At 61.7% G+C, this 22,857-nt stretch overlaps 4 protein-coding genes across 4 annotated transcripts; all 4 read right to left on the reverse strand.

The window, feature by feature from the left end:
- Positions 1–274: 274 nt before the first annotated feature.
- LDBPK_211750 (hypothetical protein, conserved) lies at positions 275–4,672 on the reverse strand (the record flags this gene model as incomplete). The annotated part of the gene is made up of 1 exon (XM_003860644.1): positions 275–4,672. One exon carries the CDS (start codon positions 4,670–4,672, stop codon positions 275–277), a length of 4,398 nt encoding a protein of 1,465 aa, XP_003860692.1.
- Positions 4,673–7,939: 3,267 nt separating this feature from the next.
- Positions 7,940–8,791, reverse strand: LDBPK_211760 (hypothetical protein, unknown function; the record flags this gene model as incomplete). The annotated part of the gene is made up of 1 exon (XM_003860645.1): positions 7,940–8,791. The coding sequence occupies one exon, from the start codon at positions 8,789–8,791 to the stop codon at positions 7,940–7,942; it is 852 nt and encodes a 283-aa protein (XP_003860693.1).
- Positions 8,792–9,558: 767 nt separating this feature from the next.
- On the reverse strand, positions 9,559–11,586 carry LDBPK_211770 (hypothetical protein, conserved; the record flags this gene model as incomplete). The annotated part of the gene is made up of 1 exon (XM_003860646.1): positions 9,559–11,586. The coding sequence occupies one exon, from the start codon at positions 11,584–11,586 to the stop codon at positions 9,559–9,561; it is 2,028 nt and encodes a 675-aa protein (XP_003860694.1).
- A 9,769-nt stretch (positions 11,587–21,355) lies between these two features.
- Positions 21,356–21,451, reverse strand: LDBPK_211780 (hypothetical protein, conserved; the record flags this gene model as incomplete). The annotated part of the gene is made up of 1 exon (XM_003860647.1): positions 21,356–21,451. One exon carries the CDS (start codon positions 21,449–21,451, stop codon positions 21,356–21,358), a length of 96 nt encoding a protein of 31 aa, XP_003860695.1.
- Between the last annotated feature and the right edge of the window lie 1,406 nt (positions 21,452–22,857).

Genomic DNA, 22,857 nt, shown 5'->3' on the forward strand with positions numbered 1-22,857 from the left:
GACAAGCTTAGACGACAGCGAGGAGGGCACCGCGCAGGGGAGCACAGAGCCGCGGCTGCCCTCGCTTGGGACCTTTGTCTTTCGGCGTGGACTCAGAAGGGGCGAGTGGGGGGAGGGAGAGGGGGTTACGAGCGAACTTCCCCCAACAGTATTTCCACCGCCTCTGGTGCGCGTGGACAGCGTACGCATGACTGCCCTCTATCCCTCCTCCTCCTCCTCCTCCTCCTCCCCCTGGCACTGCCCTGCGGCCCTTCAGACGCAGCGAGCAGCTGCCCTAAGTGAGGACGTCCTCCTCGTCGTCATCGCCGGCAAGAAGGCGTGACCGCTGCCCTCCTACAACGCCATCGGCGCCTTGCATTTGGCCAAGCGTGGCCGGCGACAGGATGGGGTGGCTGCGCGTGGTCGCAGCCCAAGGCGAAGTCGGACTTGACCGGAGCCATTGAAAGAGTTTGAATGAGGCCGTCTTCACGGGGCTCGCGACCACGTGCGAGGCGGAGGTGAAGGCAGATGGCGGCTGAAGAAGCCCATGGGAGACAAGCAGTTTCGACGTCGCGGGCATCGCCCCGGCGCGTAAGGCTGCAGTTTTCGCGGTTGCAGTGGCGCCGCCGGTGACATGCGCGCTTGCCCCTGCGCTGTGCGACCACGCGCCTGCGCCGCCCATGCTGCCAGGTAGCAGGTTCTCCTCCACGGACTCGGGCTCCCACGAGGAATCGCAGTGGTACACTGGCGAGGAGGCCGACTTGTTCGTGCTGCGTGTGAGCCGCATCTCCGGCGACGTGGCCACCGGCGTCGTCATGTGGCTGCTCTTGTTGTTCTCCCGCGCTCCGGAAGAAGCAGAGGCGGAGCGGATGGAGACGTCAGAGGACGGCCACACCGCATCGGAGCTGACGAGTCGCGTGAGCGACGAGCCATTCGCCATCGTGGCAGCGGATGCAGCTCGCACGGCGGCCGCCGTTCGCGACAGCACCGCCGCCGCCGACTGCCAGTGGAGCCACCCAACCATTCGCTGGAACACGTCGGCGAAGCTCACGGTGCCGTGGCTGTTCTGATGCAGACTGCAAGCCTCTCGCAACAAAGTCGTCACGGTCGGGTCCGGCTGCACGACCACCTGCTTCGAGATGGAGCAGCGGAAGGGGAATGGTGTGGTGCAGATCCTCGCGCCTTTTCCGCTGTGTTCCTCTACCAGCACGGTGGTGCCCGTCACGTACTTGCGCAGATACACACGGCGGCACTGCAGCTGGCGCGGCACCACCACTAGAAGCGCGTTCTCTGGGCTGAAGCGGGAGCATAGGGTGCTGAGGCAGTCCTCGCTGAACTCTTCCGCAACCCACTGCACCGGCACATTGGCGTATTCGGCCGAGGACACGGCAGCGGCCACCGCCGTCTCATACATGTGCTGTGCCTCCTGGTTACGGAGCGCGACGTCTTCGGCGGCGCTGCGGGCTACACGTTGCTGCCCACTGGCGCCGGCTCTGCCTGGTGCACCAGATCGCGCCGCTAAGCCTCTCCCTGTCGCAGCACCGCAGTCGTAACCGCTCCACAGGAACGCCGCGATAACGAGCAGCTGGCGAGCCAGGACAGCGTCCCGGGTGAAGATAACAACGCGACCTAGCCGGCCGCCGTAAAGCAAGTACTCGTCCTCCTTCGCGGTCGATGGTGTGGTGCTTCTGCCTGCCGTTTTCGGCGGAAGACGCGGTGCAGCTGCAGCAGCTGACGGTGCCCCAGCTGGGGCCGCTGCGGTGCGAGGTGCCGCCGATGAATGTGGGCTGTTTTCCTCGCTGCGCGAACGCGCCGCGACGGTGTCGCTACTCGCGACACTACCGAGAGCCATCACCGCGTGGACGCCGGGGGTGAAGAAGGTCTCCTCGGAGACCACTATCGGTGGCGATGCCTTGGAGGTCAGTGGCACAGCGGTGGTGCCATCCCCTGCAGAAGGAAGGTGCACCGCGGGGTCTGCCGCCGCCTCCGTACCGTTCTCTTCACAGAGAAAATGGTGTTCCGGGCTGTAAGACGGCATCGATGCGGCGTGTGCCGCATCGATCCTCAGAGGACTGACGACCGGTGTCTTTGCAGTGATCTTGCTAGCCGATACGTGCGCCGTCAGCGCCGCGTCGGCGTCCAAGTGCTCTACGCTGCAGCTGCTGCTACTTGCGCGGTCGTAGCCTTCTAATGTGATTGGGGCGGGTTTGCCAAAGTCGATGAGGCTGTCTTCACCGCTGTGCAGTGGGCCGCACTTGTCCGTGATCGAGCTCCAGTAGGCCGCGTACGGAGACAACCATGCTGGCGCACCTCTCGGCCCAGCAGCGGCTACGCCGCCGCCACCCGCAAAATAAGGTGACGTCTCATGCGCTGCGATCGGCGACGAGCCGTTCTGCGCGCAGCTCGGCAACGGAGGCACGCCGCTCACGTCGGGACTGGTTAGGCCGTTCACGGCGGGCGTCGCCGCCGTCGCACCGGCGGTGATGCTGGCGTTGTTGCTCACCCTGCGCCGGGAACGCAGACCTGCACTGCCGACTGCACCCTCCGTCAAGGACAGCAGTCCGCAGATAAAGGCGCTCGCGAAGCCCTCGCTGTACTCGCGTACGAAGGAAGCGGCCTCGTGCAGGATTTCATCCAAGAGCAAAGGTGGGGAGCAAGCAGACCCGAAAGGCGGCGCACCGGCACCGGACCGTTTCCGTACCGAGGCAGATGCGTCGTCTGCGCTCGGCCCACTCGCAAACCTCGACGACGCGTCACCCGGCCCGCCAAGCGACTTTGCCGACGCCCGCTTTATAAACGACCGCGTTCGGACGGTGAAGAGGGACGACCGCATCAGCACTGGCACCGCCCAAGCCGACGTCGCAGGCGCCAGCATCGGGAGAGGAAAGCGAAGGCACAGCGCGTTCGTCAGCTCCGTCTTCACGGCGCGGTACGTCTCAAGCCCCTCTGGATGTGCCTCGAGTAGCGCGGCAATGCCCTTCAGCACCTGCTGCTGCGAGCCTTTCGGCTTCTGCGTGGGCGAGTAGAGGAGACAGAAAAAGCGTTGCACAGTGCGAATCGCAAACTCGGTGGTGCGGTTCAGCACACTACGAAGGACGTCCGCGTGATGCAGGAGGAAGCGGAAGTGCAGACCGCATGGAGGGCATAGAACCACCAGCGCCGCGGCCGCGTTGCGTGTCTGCATGGAGTGCATCAAGCCAATGTGCGTCGTCACAAGCGCGGCGAAGGAGGCTGTGAGGATGATGCGGTAGTAGCGAAGCTCACCCTTGGCGGAACGCACTTCCTCCACTCTCATGTTCCACGGCGGCCCCTCCCGAATCGACGCGCTAGCTGCCAGAGCCGCGGAGCCGGTGTCGTTGATGCTGGTGCGCGGACTGGCTGACGTGTAGGCAACGGGGCGCAAAGCAGCGCCGTTGATGGCGGTGCTAGTTCCAAGTGCTGCGGGTGCTGGTGTGATGGACGAGGCGTTGAGCGCAGCAGCCGGAGCTGCAGTAGGCGTCGGCCGTTGTTGCGGGGTCGGCGGCGCCTCACCCTCAGCGATGTTGGTCACTGCATCAGTGCCCATGTGCAGTCGCGCAAGTCGTGTGCGCCCTTGACCGAGCTGCTTCCGCGACTCAGTAGCGATAGTGCTGGCCGCGGCACCTTCATTGTGGGCACTGTGCACCGCTGCCTTGTCCTCGTCTTCCCACTTGGCCGCGGGGAGCGTGGGCTTGCAGTGATCTGGTATAGTCGGTGCCCCAGCCACCGTTTCTGTTGGCGATGCGTCCTTCGCGAGCGTGGCGGTGCAGCGGATGGGAAGGGTGTACGTCGTCGGGGAGAATGGGCCAAGGGCCTTGCCCGTCGCCGCTGAGGATATGGCGAGCGTCTCGGCCACACGCTTCTGTGCACACCCGCTGCTTGCCTCCTGCGCCGACTTTTCAGCATCGGCTGCCCTCACAATTTCAGTGTCCGCTGCGCTCGGAAACTGCGGCGGCGCAGGTTGCGGCTTTGGTGGTGACGCCTGCGGCGAGGCTGCCTCTGCCGGCAGAGCCATCTTCGGCGACGGCACCGCGGACGCACTTCGTGTGCGACGGCCACAAGTTCGGACTGGCAACATACATGCCCCCCCACAGCTGCCGAACGCCGTAGGGAACGCCACATTCTGTAGGGTTTGCTGTGGCACCTCCTCCACCGTTGCGGTGGCGCTGCGGTAGTCCCCAACAAGAGCCGTGGCGCCGTCTCGATCCTCCTCTGCCTCTGCCCAAGCGGTGTAGAAGCCATTTGCGTAGGGGTGTCCCATGCCAGGGCGTGCGGCGCGGTCCGCTTCGGGCTCCCCAAACACGGTCTTCCAGTACCGCTGCTGGCAACCGGTGCACGGCGAGGAGGGAGAAGACGGCGACGCGCTGCTTGCCGACCCATCCGCCGCCGCGGACAGAGAGACGGACGACGTTCTGCTCGCCATCTGCCTCACCTCCTCCCGCGCTGTGGTGGAGGACACCACTGCCCTCATGCCGAGCCTCTCCGGTGGAATGCGGTTCGAGTGAAAGATGGGCGGGTTGTTGCTAAAGAACACAGTAAAGTAGAAGCACGTGTGCTGCGCCACGTCGGTGCGGCGAGGAACAGCGCCATCATGGCGGTGATGGCGGTGATGATGTCCGCAGTCATCTCCTCGGCGGGCCGCCGCCGCTGCCGAAGTTGTGGCGGAGACCTTCATCAGCAGGGGGTGACGGCCGAGGCGACGGCAGGCTTGACGGTCACGCGAGCGGCGAAGCGCTGGGGGCCTCCTCACGGATGACTCCTTCCGTTTGCACGGGTGTCCGAGAGAGAACGCAAGCGTGCAACTCGCACCGAGAGGTGCGCGCGCTTCTCCAAGTTTGTACGCGTTGCGTGTGTGTGCGCGCGCCTACGTGTGTGTACGTGTGTGGCCGCTCCCGCTCTGCGTTTTCAGTGAGTCTCTGCGCGTGTGGAGGCGCCCGAAAAGGGGGGTCGACGAACAACTCGGCACCGCAAAGACGCCGCAGATGGAGATGGCAGAGAAAAGGAAGTACGAGAGAGAGAGCGGGGGCGGGCGGGCGGGCAGCACCGACAGACCCACGAAGCACGCGCCAGGACAGCGACGGACACACCGCCAAGCAAAGGGGAAAAAAGGAAAAGTTAAGAAGTGGGTGGCCGCAGACGCTTGGCAGGGACCGTCGTCAGAGACAGGTTCGAGGGGGCACGTAGATGTTCTGCCTTAGCGTCGCCGTCTTCGAAGAGAGAGAGGGAGGGATAATGGTACACGTTAGGAGAATCGAAATCTGAACAGGAAGAGGCAGAGAGTAGTCAGGCAGGTGGAGGTGGACGGGGGGGGCAAGAAAGCAACGACACTCGGTACAAGCCGGACGAAGGGAAGACAGAGGGGAGAGATGCGATGTGTGTGTGTGTGTGTGTGCGGGTGTAGCGGAGACGCTGAAGAGACGAATACCTAACACACCGATGAGACAAGGGAAGGGGTGGGTTGGGGAGGGGGGGGGCGAGAGAGAATGCAGAGGCTTCTTGGAAGCGAAAACCAAAGAAAAGATGATAGCACGAAACGCAACACGAACAAGAGGCACGCATGCGCGTGCAGAGAAACGGACGGGCACACAGAGACGGGCGCACGGCGTGAGAGACACCCGCGACAAATGAAACCAATTTAACAACACACTCTAAACATGAACGGAAGACGCGCAGTGGGGGTGTTAAAGGTGTGGGATGAGGATGACGACCATGAAAAAAAGAGAAGCGGAAATGTGCCAGCGCAAAGAAATCAAAAACGCATACACGCAAGCAGAGACACACACACACACACAGAGAAACAGACACGAATCCGAGGCAACGAGACCCACGTGTGAAGAAGTCAGGGTTCAGCAAGCAGATCAAGAACGGAGATGAGGGCAAGAGAGCGCGCGCGCGCAGTCGTGGAGTAGCCTGCTCCACAGCAACAGAAGGAGAGGCAACAAGGGAGCCGAACGAAGCACGAAAACCAAGAGAGAACGAGAACACACACGCACACCACCTCTCCTTACCGACGCACGAGAATGGATTTGGGTTGCAACAGCCAGCGTGCCGCAGGGGGAGATATAGATATATCTATATATGTGTATAAAGATATATATATATATACGTAGATATATATATACATATATTTATATAGATATAGAGGTGCGTATGTGTGCGTGCGTGAGAGCGGAGAACAGCAAGCGAGAAAAAGATAAAACAACAGCAAAAAAAAACAGAAATGCAGGGGCGGACGGACACGGAAAGAGCAGAGAGGCACACGCACGCACACGCGGAGAGGGACGTACAACAGCCGAGGCAAGCAAGAAGATGACGACAACAAAACACACACGCACGCTCGACAAAGAAGAACACAAGTGGCTAGGAAAGCAGAAGAGCCAAGAAGAAAACAGAGAGCCTGACAGATAAGCGGAGCAGCACGCACACAGTGAGGTAGCAAACACAAGAGGCGAGAGTTACAACAAGCAAAAACCAACGACAAGAGACCTGCGAGAGAGGACAGTGTCCACGCGCACGCGGACGCGCAGTAGAAAGCAGTGATAGAGAGGTGACAGCGCGATCAAAGAGAGACAACCGGTGCGGAAAGTGACGCCGAAGCAAAATAGCGGAGAAAGAGAGAACGAGCGGGAGAGAGGGGAGAGTCGTCGGCCCGCACGCACGCACGCAAAGTATGGCGGCGATGAGAGGTCGGGCCGGTGTGAGCGAGAGAAGAAACAGTGGCCCTTCTCCCGCGTCCTCACCAAGCCGCGCCGGTGTCGCTAACTCTCCTCCTCTATTTTTTGTATTTTTGCCTCGTTCTTCCCCACGCGAGGGGCGCGTGGGTTGGAGGGTAGACGCAGCTTCGCTTCGTTTGCGGCGGCCTCTTCTCCCTGCGCCTCCTCTCGCGCTTGCTTCTCTTTTCCTTTCCGGCTACCTCGAATCGTTGAATGGCTTGGTGCCGCAGTATGTTGTTGGCCTTGCCGATGCTGACGTGTTGGTTCGATGTCTGTGTGTCTGTGTGCATGTGCGCTTGCACACATACGACCAGTGAGAACAAGTCTTTGCTTCTCGACTTCGGGCACACACACACACACGTACGCAGGGGCAAGGTTGCACGCGATAGCCCCCACAACCCACAACACCTGGGCACTAAGGATTTGTTTCTGGTTTCGCTTTTTCTTTCTGGCGTCGCTGTGGTTGCTGCTGCCGATGATTCTCTTTCTGACTTAACACATTCAGTACTGTAGCGGCACGTACGGTGAGGCGTCGGAGGACAAGGAAGGCGTGTGAACCACGGTGCGTATTGAATGGGAAAGGGGGTGGGGATCAGTGGTGGTATGCACGCCCATGTGCGAGAGAGAGCAAGACGGGTGATCAGACAACGCGAGGATGGAGGGAAGGGGTTGGGAGGTGTAGCATCAGAGATGGTGAGCGAGAACGAGAGACGGAGCGGCAAAGGAGGCGGGGGCGGGAGGGGGGAAGTCCTCCCTCGCCATACGACGGGCTCTGCAAGAGCACACAGGCGCACGCTTGTCATTCTGCGTGGGTGTGAGGTGGAGAGTCGACGCAGTCGTCGGCTGCGTCGACCCTGTTCGCCTCTGGTGTGTATGTGTGTGTGTGGGGGGGGGGTCGTCAGCAAGAGGCAAAGGAGAGCGGATGCCGCTCACAGGCACGCCTGCACACCGCTTACGCAGGCACACCAAGAGCCCATATGCTGCTTGCGCGCCTACGAGACTACGATACAGATGAATGGGTTACGGTGTGCAAGAGCAGGGCACGTCAGGAGGGCCACGAGGGTGCCGACGTGTAGGGCTTTCATATATATATATATATGTGCTTGTAAAGGAGCAGCAGTAAGAGGGGGTTGATGCCAGCAGTCTCACCTCCCTTATTCTTTAGAGGTCTCTCTGTTCTCCTTTTCGTTTCTGAGCGTTGCTGCCGTGTATGCGTGTGTGTGCTTGTTCTACGACTGGCTGTCCGGTGCTGACAGCGTCTGTGAGAGAAACTGCTCGGTGCGCTTACTCGCTGCCGCCGCGTCATACGGCGCCTTCTCTTCCGCGGACATATTCCGCCACACGGCGCACAGCTCCCGCATGCACATCTTGCGCCGCCCCTTCATGTGCGCGCGAAACAGTGCAAAACTGCTCTTGCTGCGCGGCAGGCGCTCTGGGGCAGGCGTCTTTGATGATCGCTGTGCGACGAGATGCGATGAATGCTGCTGCTGTGACAACGGCCGTTCCACCGAAGGAAGCGCGTCAGGCAGCGCGGCGGCCGATGAGGAGTCCTCCCCCAAGTTGTGCGCTGAGGGTGGAACGGTGCTCAGTGCTCCCAGTCGTGTCTGCCACGAATGAGCCTCCTCCTCGTAGACACGCTTCTCCGCAGGCGTCATGCGCAGCCAGGACAAAGCAGCAGCGCGCACCTGCTCATCACTGCGCTGCCCGCCTTCTGCTGCCGCCATAGCCGGCCGTGGGTCTGCGAGGGTTCTTGAGGCGGCCGCCGCCTCCTTGCCGCCCTCGTCGGCGACGACACCATGGACTGCTGCCAGGTACACCTCATAGGCGCTGACGGGACGACGCGGAAGTCGCTTCCGCCAGGCGGCAGTGCCATGACTCCACGGCACTGACGCACCACTGCCTACGGCGCGTTCAGCCGCTGAGTGAGGACGCAACGATGAGTTACAAGACAATAGGCCGCCGTCGTTACCGTTGCTGTGGCCCTTGACAGCGCCGTCGCGCTTTCCAGCGAGCGCGGCGCCGCAGCACGGGCAGAATTGCATCGTGCACCCGCAGCATCTGCAGGAGCGACCGCGCTCCATCTGCGCAGATGGGCGTGGACGCGAGAGGAGTGCGAGAGGTGCAGAGCGGTGCGCTTCCACGGCAGAAGAGATGACGGCGCACACGGGTAGTGAGAGAGAACGAAACAGGAAGGAGGTTGCGTGCGTGCGTGCGTGTGTGCGGAAGACAGAGAAAGCAGAGGGGTACGAAGTGCACGTTCTCTCCGCTCGGCCTTTTACTTTATTGTGCGTGTCGGGGCGTCAGGCGCCGTTGTGTGCGTGTGTGTGTGTGTGCGTGCGAGGGCCGACGCACATTGTTCAATGAGTGGAGCATGCATGTGTAGTGGTGATGTTAGGGGGTGGCGGTGGTGGTGGTGAGGGGGACGGGGGGCGGTCACAAAAACATAAAGGACAGCATACGACTACACAAGACTTTAGACGCTGTTGCGCGCAACGGCAGATGCGTCCGCCAATCCGAGCACCCGCGCGCGCACACACACGCGGAAAATGGTCTTCATTGCCCCTTGGCAGCTGAAGATGTTTCTTGAAAGGGAGAGGGAGGCAATTTCTCGTTTGAAGTCTCGCGTCCAGCGTGATGGATGACGCATTTGTATGCGTCTGCGCGCGCTAGAGACGTAACAGGGCGAGAAAAGGGGGTGGTGGAGTCGCGGGGTCGTATGGTGACCATCGCCAACGCTGCTTGTCCGCCCCCTCGCTCCGACCCCCCCCCCAGCCTTGTGCGGCTGCTTCTCTAGTCCGTGGGCGCACGTTCGAGGAGGTATTGCCTCCTCCAGGAAGTAGGGAGTAAGCTACAAATAATTCACAACCGTGGTGTAGCCCTCATTGCTGACTAGCAACTCGTCAAGCTCCCAGCCAGTCATTCGCAGCGCACGCACAAACTCGATGAAATGCGGGTGCAGCCCGTCGTGCGATGGGGCGGCGGTGTTGTCACCGTCATCGCCGCCCGCACGCCTTGCCAAGGCCGGAACGACCCGTCTCGTGAGGGGCACATCAGACGTGATTGACGTCGGCGACGTAAGTTCCTCGAACTGAGCCGGTGAGTGCGATGCGTCGCTGGCGTCACTGTGGTCCGCCTCCAGCGTTCCATCGGCGCGCAAGGCGGTGATGATGTGAAGTCGCCGGCACTCAAGCGACCGATTCTTATGCAAGTCTTCGAGGACGCCTTTGGAGTGAGTCAGCAGCCCTTCGCGGCGCAAGCGCACGGCTCGGTAGTGCATGAAGGCGTAAAAGTACGCCCACAGCTGCCGGTAGGCGAGTGGTAAAATGTGCGGCGGAAAGACGACGCGCTCCTTTTGCAGTCGCTCAAGCTCTGCCTCCACCTGAGCGGCTCGCCTGCCCGCCTCATCCAAGCCGCGCCCCGCATCAGGAGCAGCAGTTACTGCCCCAGAAGGTGATAGTGACGCCGCACCGTCCTGTTTCCGCTGCGCTGCATGTGCCGCTGCCGACTGTCGCTGCTTTGCCTCCATGCACGTCAGGCCAGCCTCGTGCTGCCGCTTGTGCGGCACCCAGATCTCCGGCACCCCCTCCACAGTGAAGTACTCGGGTAAGATCACGTAGTAAGTCATGTCCACATCGTCGACGAGCAGGGCAATGCCGCGGGACGCTAGTGCCGACTCGACCTGCTGCACCAGTTCGTGCTTGCGCCGTGTCGTCAGACCGTTCTGATGCTGCAGCACACGAAAGAATGACGCCCCGAAGTGGATGCGCAGCGTGAGCGTGGCAGGAAAACAGTACCGGCGGAGAAAGCGGTAGACGCTGTCGTAGAAACTGCCGCTCGGTGGCGGCACGGCGCGGAGCGACGGCAGGATGAGCAGGCGCTCCGCGGCGTTGGCGCTACGCGGGGACACGTCGAGGATCGGCATCACCGACAGCGGTCCTGAGTCCTTCCTGGACGCGATGAGCACCTTTGCCTTGAAGAGTGAGTACTGCTCCAGGCACCACTCGAGGCGAGGGGCGTTCAGGTGCCTCAGCTGCACCCCACGCACGCCGCGGTAGTGGGCAAAGATGCGGAAAGCACTGCAGAGCGCGAAGGCAGCCAAATTGAGACTCCTCGACGTGGCAGGGACGCTGTAGGCGACGGCTGTGCCCAAGGCGAGGCCGATGAAACTGCCGACGCTGCTGCGTGTGGCGGCTTTGGCAGCGATGTCTGCGGCGTTGTTGCGGAGCGCGAAGTGCTGAGTGAAAGACGCGCGCGTGCCGCTGTCGCACACGCCGCCGAGCGCCTTGATGGCAGATGCGGCAACCAACACCACACGGAAAATAGTCTGACAGCCTGGCAGCCATGGAGCACACAACTCGAGCAGGTTGGCAATGTCAGTGGTGAAGTCGGCCACCAGCTGCCACGTCTTTGCCCGGCACTCAAGACCTTGAGGGATGAGGGAGGCGAACACGATACTGCCGATCATCCGCGTGCCGTCTTGCATCATCCAGGAAAGCGTGGAGCTGGTGAGATCGGCCTTCGATTCGCCCACGCCAACGCCAAGGAGCACCGCTCGCGTGCTCAGTGTCGCCGTCACGTTCTTCGCCAACACCTGAGCGAGATCCCAGAGGGCGAACGGCAGCAGGTCCTCCGTGACGCTACTCGGGTAGCCGTCCGGTAGTAAGATGCGCTCGAGGGCGGTCACCACGCGACGCCGCGCTTGCCGCGCTGATGTCGGCCCCGTCGGCGTGCTTGGCGTAGTCGGAGAGGTGACCAAACCGCCATGCTCTCCGAAGAAGTCCTGCGCATCTACCACCGCAACAGTCTCCACACAGCCCCCTCGCTGCGGGTTGACGCGGTAGGAGACGCACGTTCCCCCCGTGTACTCCTGCAGCATTACTGAGCGAGAAGTGAATGGGTCTGTGGGCGACGGAGGGCGGCGTTGCCGGCGACAGTGGAGACGGGTGAGCGGCGATGAAGGCGCACGCACACACACACACACACGCACAGAGAATAGGTGAAGCGAGGGTGCAGCCGCTGTGAGAAGTCAGCCCCAGACGACAAGGGCCGAGCGGCGGCTATTACGGAAGGAAAACACAGAAAGGTGCGGGGCGAAGAAAAATCGGAGAGTGCGAGAGCGAGAGCGGGTGTGCGTGCGTGTGTGGGCACCGCACACGAGTGCCAAGCTCGTCTCCCTGCCTTTCGACCAGCTCGCCCTGCTTACGAACACCAACCAGACCACTCAACCACTCGTTCACCCTCGCGACGTGTGAGAGAAGGCGCATGCACAGCAGAGCAGCCACCGCGCTGAAAAGGCGTCAATGAGCACGGTGGCCGCGCAAAGAGCCCATCCAGCGTGCGCCTTCCCTCTCGCTCTCTTCGCGCCCAATGCGGAAGGGACGTCGAGGACGGGAGTGAGGGAGGACGGCGCGACACTTGCAGGCGTGGAAGCCTGTCAGTGAGCACACACACACACACACACAGGCACGATAACGGATAGAAAGCGACGGACAGACGAAAAGAGGGGGCCACTGTGTGTATGTGCGTATGCCTGCGCACACGTGTGCGTGCGTGCGATGGGAGGGAAGAGACGGAGACAGAAGGCAGCTGGGGATCAGAGCAGGGCCGAATTATAGGAGAATGTACATACAGCGAGCATGAAAAAAAAAAACGAAAGAGAGGCGCCGTGGCGGAGGTCACTGGTGGCGGTGGTGAAGAACGAGGAAGACGTAGTCCTGTTCATCGCAAGGGTAAGCCACTGCAAGACGCACAGACGCAGTCACCAGACGCCGCAGTCACAGAAGCCCTTGTGAGCTCCCCTGCCCTGTTTCTCGCCAAATGCGACACGAGTTTATGAGTAAGTGTGTGCATATCTGTCCGACGAGCGATGGTCGATGCAGAGGCCAGCTTCTGCTTGTGTTGCAGATGCCATTTTGAGGGCGGCCCTCGGCAGAGGAGGGGTGGCAGGTGGCGGCGTGGTACTCTTGAAGTACGCACGCAGACACAGAGGCGCACGAGAGCACAAAAAGGTGTTGCTTGCAGCAGCCGCAGCGAGAGACCGGGGAGAGCGGCAGACCTAAGATGGGAGATTGGGGCGCGGCACATATGTGGAAGGAGGAGAAACACAAGAAAAGGTCGAAGACAGAGAAGGCGCTGCTGCAGAGCTGAATGCCCCGCAAACACGCGAGACAGTAATGACGCCACATCTCGTGCAACGCCGGTAATAAAGCACTTTGGTGATCGAAGGCGCAGAGGTACACCCGCAGCTGAGAAATAACGAATGCGTCAGAGACGGGCCGCGGTCCCTGCGACTGATGCGGCGCGGCTTTCCTTGGTGCACGACTCTTTCATCAGCGCCTAGCCAATAGCTCTTGACCGCTCAGCGGATGGCACCACAACGCACGCATCTGGCGCACTGTAGGGGGTGGGGGGGGGGAGGGTGCACACAAGATGTTTGGGGTGCATCATGCGCACAATGCCGAGGCGGCAAAGACACGCAAAAACACAGGGATGCGTTTCGTCCGTCTGCTTCGCGCTTCTCCCTGCAGCACTCGCTTCTCGTTTTTCTTTTCATTCCTTTGATCTTTCTCCTGTCGCCACCTCACCGACGTCTACGCCTCAGGCACGTCACACCCTACCCAGCGCGTCCGATACGCGCACAAGCGCGCCAGCATGCACACGCACACACACACACACACACATAGTGGCAACATCTCACGAACAGGCAGACAGACAACATGAAATTCCGATAGACAAGCAGTAGAGTAAGCATGCTTGCCTGTGTGCTACAATGCGAGTACGTGCGTGGAATCGACGCCCTGCTGCAGCGACGCGCACACCGTGGCGTTGGCAGGCTTGCACTGCCGAGCAGCGCGCCGCTCAGGAACTGCATGAAGCATCGGGGGTAGACAAGCTGGTCGATTAGCCGCTGATCTTCTTTGCTTGTGTAGACGCCAGAGAGATTGCTGACCGGCATCGGTACAGAGACGAAGCCCGCCGGCATGAGTAATTAGCTTCGATTGAGAAGAAGAGAAAAGCGTAGGCCAAGGGGGGCGCGTGAGGTTGGCACACACGAACACACGCCCGCACACATGCAAGTGCATGTGTGTTGCCCACGGAAGCGTGGCGCACGAGGGCTTGCTTCGCTTTCCGCTCTTTTACTTTTTTTGTTTCTTGGTCGCAGAGGCAAAAAGCATCGACGCCTTTGCAAGGGAGGCAGCGCACATGTTGGCCTCGCCCACCCTCCGCGGTGGGTGTCGGGCACCGCTGAGGGGCGTGAGAGACGCGACAGGTGTGGCACGAACATCGACCGCTGGAACGCAAAAGAAAAAGTCCGGGAGGGGAGAAGGCGGGAGGGAGTACGGAGGGAGAGAGGGTGGCGCGGGAGAAGCCTGTGCGCGGTGGAATGTGGGGAGTTCATCGGTGCGTGCATGGACGAGTGAAGGGGCATAGAGGAACTACTTGTCACGAAGTGAGACCACGCACACAAAAATACGTGTAGCAACCTGCACGGCAGCAGGGAGCCGTGATGGGTCCGTGTGCGTGCAAGCGGCACGCGGCATGTTCGCGATTCACCGAACCCGCGGCACATCCCTGCACGTCACACCCTTCTCATGAGAGAGGGAAAAGAGGTGTGCTTCCCTGCAAAGGTATATATTCCTTGTTTCGGACGGGAGTTCATTCTCGGTCGCACAAAACACGAGCTCCAGCGCCCTTCCATCCCCCAACCCCAAAGTCACACACGCCCCAACCCGCGTGGCGCGATGGCAGCTGCACACACACACACACACGCACGGAGCAGGAATGCGCCGACTCGATCATCTCAGCACAGTCTCCGCCTCACTCTCTGCACACTCACCCCCCTCGCTGCGCAGGTCGCCTCACAGCCGCTTCTGTCATGCCTGTCGCCACCCCTGGTGCGTCCCTCTCCGTGTGGCACTCAGGCGCCCCACACCAGGAAGCAGCGTGAGGGCCGGGGGTGGGATACCTTTGAGTAGCCGTGGCACTCTGCCTATCACATGGACGGCACAGGCGTGTGCGCTGTCGCCGGTCGCTCTAACTTCCCTGCGTTGCGGGCGCCGGGCCCTGCCACCACCACCAGGAGTGGCTCAGCATTGGGAAAGGTTAGGTAGGGGCTGCCGGACTGCCGTCCTCACACACGCAGAGAGTCGGGAGTGGGGGAGGGGGTGGGGCAAAGAACACAACGAAACGATGAGGTGAGCAGCAGCAAAGGAAAGCAAAAATGGGGAGGGGATGAGGCAGCAACCGGATCATCATCGCGTATCAGAGCCCACCCCCTCCGCGCCGACAGCATCTCACGAGGCAACGGCACGCAGCACACGTATACATACATGCGGGGAGAGAGGGGGGATCATAGGCGATGAGGGGCTGCAGTGCAACCGCACACAAAGACAGACGGAGACAGGCTGTGGGAGGGCTTGCAGCAGCCCGGACATCCGCTCTATAGTGCATGTTGCGCCAAGTGCACCACCAGCACGCGATGCACTCAAAGCCAAAAGGCAAAAGGAATTTCGTGAGAGCGCAGATCGGCCACGGGTAGCGCATCTGCCCCTCCCCCTTGTCTTCTCATTTGGGAGCGAAGGCGGACGACGCAGATGGTCGCCTAATCGCAGCGGCAGCTCCGTTGGTCGGAGATCCGGCAGGGTGAAGCCCAGGATGCGGCGGCCTCCTGTCCGTAGGAGCTGGGGCTGGCGCTGCCTCGTCTTCCTCCTCCTCGTCCTCCTCGTCCTCCTCCTCTTCGTACTCGGAGGTCTCCTCTTCCTCGTACTCGTACTCCTCGTCGTCCTCGTTCTCCTCGCTGGACGCCTCCACCTTTACAGCGCCGGTCTTGGCGGCTGGTGCGGGTGCTTTTGAAGGGGCCCCTTTAAAAGGGGTCGTGGCAAGGGGTGGGACGACGGGTCGCGCCAGCGCTGGCTTCGCCGCAGCGGCGCTGCTCGAATGCAGGCATGGCGTATCTGGGAGCGAGGTGGGGTCTACACGGCGTGTGAGACGACTGCCGAGCGCTGTCGCCTCTGCACCAGCAGGAGCAGCAGCAGACATGGATGAGCAAGCCCCATCAGTACCTCGAGGGATGGGGCGCTGCGGCCGCTGACGATCGGGTTGCAGCGTCGTCGACGCCTCTGGCGTTTCTTCGTCCTCTTCGGACTCTTCATCTTCCTCGTCCTCTTCGCTGGAGGCCGCGGGCCGAGTGCTGACTGGGGCCGCGGCGGCAGAGGCAGACGTTGACACTGGCACCGATTTTGGAGGGGCCAAAATGCTCGGCGACGCGGCGAGGCAGCCAGCGGCGGACTGACGACTTCGGGTGGCGGACGAGAGCGGTAGCGGTGGCGGCTGCGAGTCCGACGCGTCGGAGCCGCCGTCGTCGTAGCTGAAGGCGCCGCTGTGGTAATCGTCCCCGCCGTCCAGCGCGGCGGCGGCCACGGCAGCCGCGTTTGTGGAGAGCGGCACGAATGGCGGCAGCCCGCCGCCACCGATGGCGCCGACCGATGAGCCACCACCATCAGGTAGTAGTAAAGGTTCGCTGACAACGCTGCTGCCGCCGCCAGTTTTGTTGCCTGCATAACACAAATTTCGAATCGACTTGAGCTTCTGGTAGAAGAACTGGATCTGCTGGACCGCCAGTGTGTCGTCGTTGGCGCCGGAGACTTGCCGGAAGACAAGCCGGATCAGCACCTCCACCTCTTTCGTGGAGAAGTTAAGGTAGTCCAAGCTGGACACGATCTCATTGACCACGTCCTTGTTGAAGATGTACCGCAGAAACAGCACCGGCCGGAGGAAAAAGCGCGACACCGCCAGCCGCACGTCGCTGTCGGTCGGGAGCACCAGCTGCAGCGTGGTCTGCATAACCAGGAGGTCCGTTCGCAGTCGCACGAGACCAGCCTGCGAGATGGCCTTGTCGCGGAGGTGGGCCAGCTCCATCAAGATTAACTCGCTTGCTGGTTTGCCAGCTGTCAGGCACGTGTACTTGATCTTCTTCGCGTGGAGGTGCTGGCGAAGGATCGCGTAGAAGTTGTGCACGCGCCGCGCGTAAGCCTGGACGAACATGTCGGCGGCGCTTGACACGGCCACCACGTCGTACGACACGTCGCGCAGCTGCGGCAGAAAGAGAAACGCCAGAAACCGCGCCTCGACGGACAGGTGAAAGAGTGCGACCTGCGCAAGTGAGCAGAGGCGCACGAGGTGCCCCGACAGGCGGACCTTCTGCTGCGCCGTGTAGTCGCCGTCCACGAGCACGAAGGAGGTGGCGTCGCTGACGCGCATCTCGTGAGCAAAGCAGTAGCCCGGCACGCAGCAGTCCGTGTAGTTGCGCGCCTTACGTCGGCTCGGCCACAGGTAGCGGAGCAGCACGTCGCACAGCCACTCGGCCGAGGTGCACAGAAGGGCGAACGCGACGAGGGTACTGTCGTCGCGCACACATATGTCCCGAGGCTCCATCCGGCCAATATGTTGATCTAGCTCAGCCTCCGCGGCACCCGCGTCGCCGCCATCTCCGGGGGATGCGGCAGACGATGTCTCTAGCACGCGCATCGCCTCCAGCACGGACACTGTCGACCTGTTGTACTCGTGCCCGCTCGTCCGCTCGTCGCTGTTGAGCTGATAGTAGCGGTAGAGGTCCTGGTCAATGTACCTATGCGCGTCTAAGATGTTCTCCTCGTCCACCAGGGCAGCCCACCTGCGATTGGGCATGCCGGAAAAAGCGTCCTGGAAGGGCTTGTCCAGCAGTCGGTGGGCGAGGGTGCCGCGGCCGAGCCACTCCACCTGTCTCTTTAGGAATACCACCAGCTCCATGATGAGAGCCTCCGACGTGTTCTGCTCCACCTCCCCCGTCAGCGAATCTGGAAGGATGCGGCGCACGTCACTCACCTTCGCCAGCACCTGCCCCACGTACTGCACACACGCAAGGATGGGGTGCTGCACCTCGTCCACGACGACTGTCGGCCAAGCGCCGCTGAGGGTCTTCATCGCCGCTGGCGCCTTGCCGCTGCGCGACGTAGTGCTGCCCGCGTCTGCGGGCGGAGGAGAGGCGGACGGTGTGGCTCCTGCGGCGCTGGTGCCACCGCTGTCGCCGATGCTCATGAGTAGCAGCTGCAGCTGCTGTGAATGGAAGGCGTGCAGGGTGGGAATGTACGTGGCGCGTAGGAAGCGCTTGAAGAATCCAACGACGCACTCCTCCTCGCTCAGCAACCGGAATTCGGGAACGCGATCGCAGCTGCGGCTGTAGAAGCGCGCTGCGCACTCGTAGCAGGTCAGCGCGTTCATCGCAGTAAAGACAAACCAGCGGCGCAACATGCTCGCGTGCAGCAGCACCAGCGGTGCCCCGGCCCCGCCCACGCCACCGCCACCCAGGCCGCTGTCGGTGAACGCGATGAGCTTGGCCTTGTCGCACTGCATGACGTCAAACTGGCTCGCCTGTCTTTCGCGGGCCTTTCGCATGTCTGCCTGTGCCTTCTTCACGGCGCCGACCAAGCTGAACGATACGGTGCCCGTCTCCTCCACCATGCGCAGCAGGCCGCCCGAGGCATAAGTGGATAAAAGGCGGTCCAGCGTCGTTGTGTCGTCACCCTGCTTGTCAGAGTCCAGCATGATGGTGGCGGTGCGCTGCACGCGGCTGATCAAGTTCTTCTGACGCAGGAAGGGCAGCAGTGTGACGGCGTCGTCGGTCTCGTCCTGCGACTCCTTCGCGTCGCAGATGACGTGGAAGACAAACTCGATGTGGTAGTTCAGTTGCGACCACAGCACCTGCAGGTCCCACTCCTGCAGCAGCGCCTGCACTTCGGCCACCAACTTCATCCGCACGGCATCTCGTAGCTCAGCAGAAATGGCCAGCTGCAGCTTGCGCAGCACCGCCTCAGCAGCAGGGAAAATGGCGCGCGTCTGTGCGCACGCGCTGTCGACAAGGTTCAAAATGCTCTGCAGTGTGAGACAGGGCTTGCTCCGGCCAAACGCGAGGAAAGGGGAGGCGTCGCTCGCCGCGGTATCAGTGTTCGGCGTGACGCCGCCGGACGTCTTCAGATTCACAGGTGTCGTGGCCGCAGCAGCAGCTGCTGCGGCGGCGACATCCTTCTCCTCTGCCTCGGCCTTCAGGGATGCCAACACGGCATCGGCGTTGAAGAACTCTAAGAACTTCGCCATGGCATCACCAGCGTTACTGTCGCCACCGCCGGCGGGAAAGGAGCGCGGCGACGACTTATCACTCTGGGCCGGTGCATCGCGCACGCACTTCTGCGCGTAGTCCAGCGCTGTCGTCAGGGTGTCGTGCAGCCACATCTTGTTTCGCAGCGGAACGTCCATGACGTTCCACTGGCGCGACGTCGCCTCCGGCACAAACGGGGCCGGCTGCACAACGAACGGGGATACAAACGGGAAGTGCGCCACTAAGACCACCTTCTGCAGATACGCCGCGTTGCGCAGAATTTTTTCCAGCTCGGTGAAGAGGGCGCCCAGCATGGAGCGCAGGTCGCGCGCCTGGATGGTGGCCACGGCTTCATCGAACGAAATGAGGTCGCAGGCGAGGTCGAGGGCGCGCACGTGCGTGCCGCGAATGGCCGCCTCCGCCTCGTCATAGCTGAGGCTCGCCCCGCTGCGTGTGCGGCGTCGCCACGCGTCATACAAGCAAAGAAAATGGGCGATAAAGCGCTCCATGCTGCGCGTCGCGCGGCTGAAAAACGTTTCGTGGCAGTGGTCTATCTTGCCCAGCAGCATTAGGCTTTTGACGCACAAGGGCACAAACTTCAGGTAGTTGCTGAACACCTGATCATCCGTCGGGTCGTCGATCAGCGTCTCGATGATTGCGGAGAGCGTGCGATCCTTCCTGGCAGGCCCGCCCACACCCGCCGTCTTCGTTGAGGCGGCAGCGGTGCCGTTGTGTGTCGCGGCGCCAAGGCCACCATCTCGGTCGACCTCACCAGCGTCATCTTCGTCGTCGTCTGGGTGGCCACTGCCGGGGGTGCCAACGCCAGCCATCTTCCAATACTTATAAATGGTGTGCTGCACGCTTGGGGCGGCCGCGTTGGTGTCCTTCGTGTCGCGCTCGCTGCTATCGAGCATCTCCTGCAGCAACTGCGCATCCGCCTCGACGAGGCGCTCATGACGAAAGACGCATGCCAACAGGTCGTCGATGATGAGGTGGTGCAGCGTCGAGATGGTAGCGTTGTGCGTGTCGCGGAGAGTCTGCACCGCGCGTACGCCTTTCAGTTCATCGCTGGCGAGTAGGCGCGCCTGCGCCTGCAGCGTCTGCACCGCCGCGAGATAGTGCCGGTTCTGCAACAGTCCCTTCACCTCTGCTTCAGCGAGAACCACCTCCTGGATGTGCTCCAACGCGTCGGCCATGAACAATGACTTGGCGGCACGCAGCCGCAGCACCTTGAGCTCTCCAGCATGACTTTCTAGCGAGACTATCGCGTCTGCTAGCTCCTTCTTGAACTGGGCCAGTGTGTCGTCGCTGCCGGAGACGGCCAGAACCATCTCGGAGAAGTCGCAGATGGCGTTGTTGAACTCCTGGTGGTGAGCGTCAATGTAGTCCGCAAGGTCCGCGTTAATCTCAGCCTCGAGGTCCTTGTAGTCTACTAAGTTGTCGTCAATCTCGTCCGGCGACGCCTCGCCGCCGGTGGCTTCCGAGGCAATGATGCCAACAACGTGTTCGTGCGGCACGAAGTCCTCGCCGAGCAGCTCTGCGTCCACGTCGTCAAAGAGGTCCTTTGTGTTCATAACGAAATCGCGATCGACGGCGGAGAGCTGATCGAGGTCCTCCTCGTCCAGCTCATCCTGGTCCTTGGCGGAGGCGGCGCTGTCCGGCATCTTGGCCTTGAAGAGCTGCCGAGAGAGGTTCGCGGCGATGAGCGCGCTGCGCTGCGCATTCGAGGCAGCGATAGCGGAGCCACCGGTGCCTTTCGCCTCGGCACCGCTATTAAGATCTCCGCCGGCACCCGCAACAGGGCCGAAGCTTCTTGATGTCCCCTTCACGAACGCCGAGGCGGCAGCCTCCGCCGTTTTCGCAGGCAGTGATCGCTCTCCGCCATGGCCATCGTCGTCACTGTTATACCCCTCTTCGCTCTCTTCATACACATCGTCCTCATCGGCGTCATCTTCGTCGCTCAACGGGTGCACAACGCCTTCGTGCTGACCCACCACTGCCAGCGCTTCCGCCGCAGCGTCGGCAGAGAGTGGGAAGCGCGCACTTGCGGTGTTGGCGGAATCTCCAATGCGGCCAAAGTCGCTACCGCCGGCTCTCGGGACAGCGTTCTGTCGGAGAAGGGCGCCAGCAGTGCTACTCACCTGAATACCGCCGAGCCCCGTCGAGAAAGGGGTCGATGAGCCTGGTGCCGCACCGCCGAAAGCGCCACCGGCCCCAAGACCGCCACCAGTGGCGCCCCGGTTGCTGCCTGCCGAGAAACGCCACGCACACATCGTGCGAAGTAGAAGCGGCAGCAGATCACACGCACACGCACACGCCCACAAGCACAGACAAGCACCGACAGACGGACCAAAATCCAAAGCAAACACGAAAAAAGAAAAAATTGAAATCACCGCACGTGACCGAGAAGGTGTAGATGACGAGAGGAGCGGCTTTGGTGGCGAGGACAACGAGGGCATGCAAAGAATTTAGTGCGTGTATGTGTGCTTGATTAGAGGCGTGGAAAGCCAGCTTACGAAGTGTGTGTGTGTGTGTGTGTGTGTATGTGTGCCTTTATGTGTCTGACGAAGGAGGGAGACACAAGGATGTGGGGCACACACACGCCCATACAGACGTGTGTCCCTCTTTATGCAGCGCGCCACCACCGGCTCCTTGGCGGGGCCGTACAGCGCGAGAGAAGCGGAACGCGAAACCGCGGCGAAGAAGGGGGGGGGGGCAGAGTGAGGGTGCGAGAATGCAAGGAGACGAATACAGCGCCGCGGGCACGATTAGATGTGTTCCAACGCAGCCCGTGGAGGTGGGCGAGGCCGAGAGCCACCCTCGCCGCCAAGGGTGGGGAAGGGGGACAAAGAAGTGGATGACGGCTTGCCACAGAGCCGAGCACCACCCAACGCGCGTGGATGGAGTTAATGCCACGACGCCGGTGATGCTTCATGCCGCGCATAGAGCCGCGTCCGCCGCCGCCACCGCCTGCTTGCCGTTCCAATAGTGGAGGGCCCGGCGACGAGGGAGACTTGGAGCCGGTGGTAGTGGTGCGAGCGTGCGTCGCCCACTGACATGGCTGGAGTAACAACGCCTTTCGCGTTTCCTGCGCCAGCATCTCCGCCGGCGCTCCCAGCCTCGCCCCCCTGCCCGACGCTACGCATACGCACGCACGCGCACAGCCAAGGCCTGTCATATCGGTGGCGCTGTGTGCGCGTGTGCCGCGGAGGCGGAGACGCGAGGAGTGCAACGACCTTTTCGCCGTCGCTGACTTGAGTCTTTTGATTGGGTTGCTGAACTGAGAAAGTACAGAAAAGAATGATAGAAAGTGAAGAGACGCCGTCACCCCCTCTTCTCTTGGCCTGCCACCTTGTCCCACCCCCTCGCCACTAATCACCCATCACTAGCCCCCCTCCCTCGCTCACCACTATCGCCATGCTGCAGGGAACGCACACACGCATACACACACGAGACATGACAGCATGGAGCAATGATGCGCGCATGCGCGTGTTTCGGTATTTATGTGTATATGTATGTGTGTGTGGGGGATAGGGAGAGGAAGAGCGAGAGAAAGACGGAAGGAATCACGCAGGGCGGGAGAGAGGGCGCGACTAAATGGACGACGAACCCGTGATGGCGCTATGCGAATGGATACGCAAGCACATGCCAAGTACGCCATGCACGCCACGCGAGCGCCACGACATGAACAGCAAAAGCAGCAGCGCACCTTCTGCTTAGTTCTTGGCGAACTTCTTGCCCATCTTGTCGGCAGAGCTCTTCGACACCACCTCCAAGACGTTGTAGCGGATCGTCTTGCTCAGCGGGCGGCACTGGCCAATGACGACCTCATCACCTTGCTTCGGGTCGAAGGCGGGGCTGCAGTGCACGGCCAGGGACTTGTGGCGCTTCTGGTAACGCTGGTACTTCTTGATGAAGTGCAGGTAGTTGCGGCGGATGATGATGGTGCGGTGCATCTTGGTGGAGTGCACAACGCCGCGCAGGATGCGGCCGCGGATCACCACGTTGCTCGTG

Source organism: Leishmania donovani, chromosome 21 (assembly GCF_000227135.1).
Source record: "Leishmania donovani BPK282A1 complete genome, chromosome 21".
In the NCBI taxonomy this organism is placed as follows: Eukaryota; Euglenozoa; class Kinetoplastea; order Trypanosomatida; family Trypanosomatidae; genus Leishmania; species Leishmania donovani.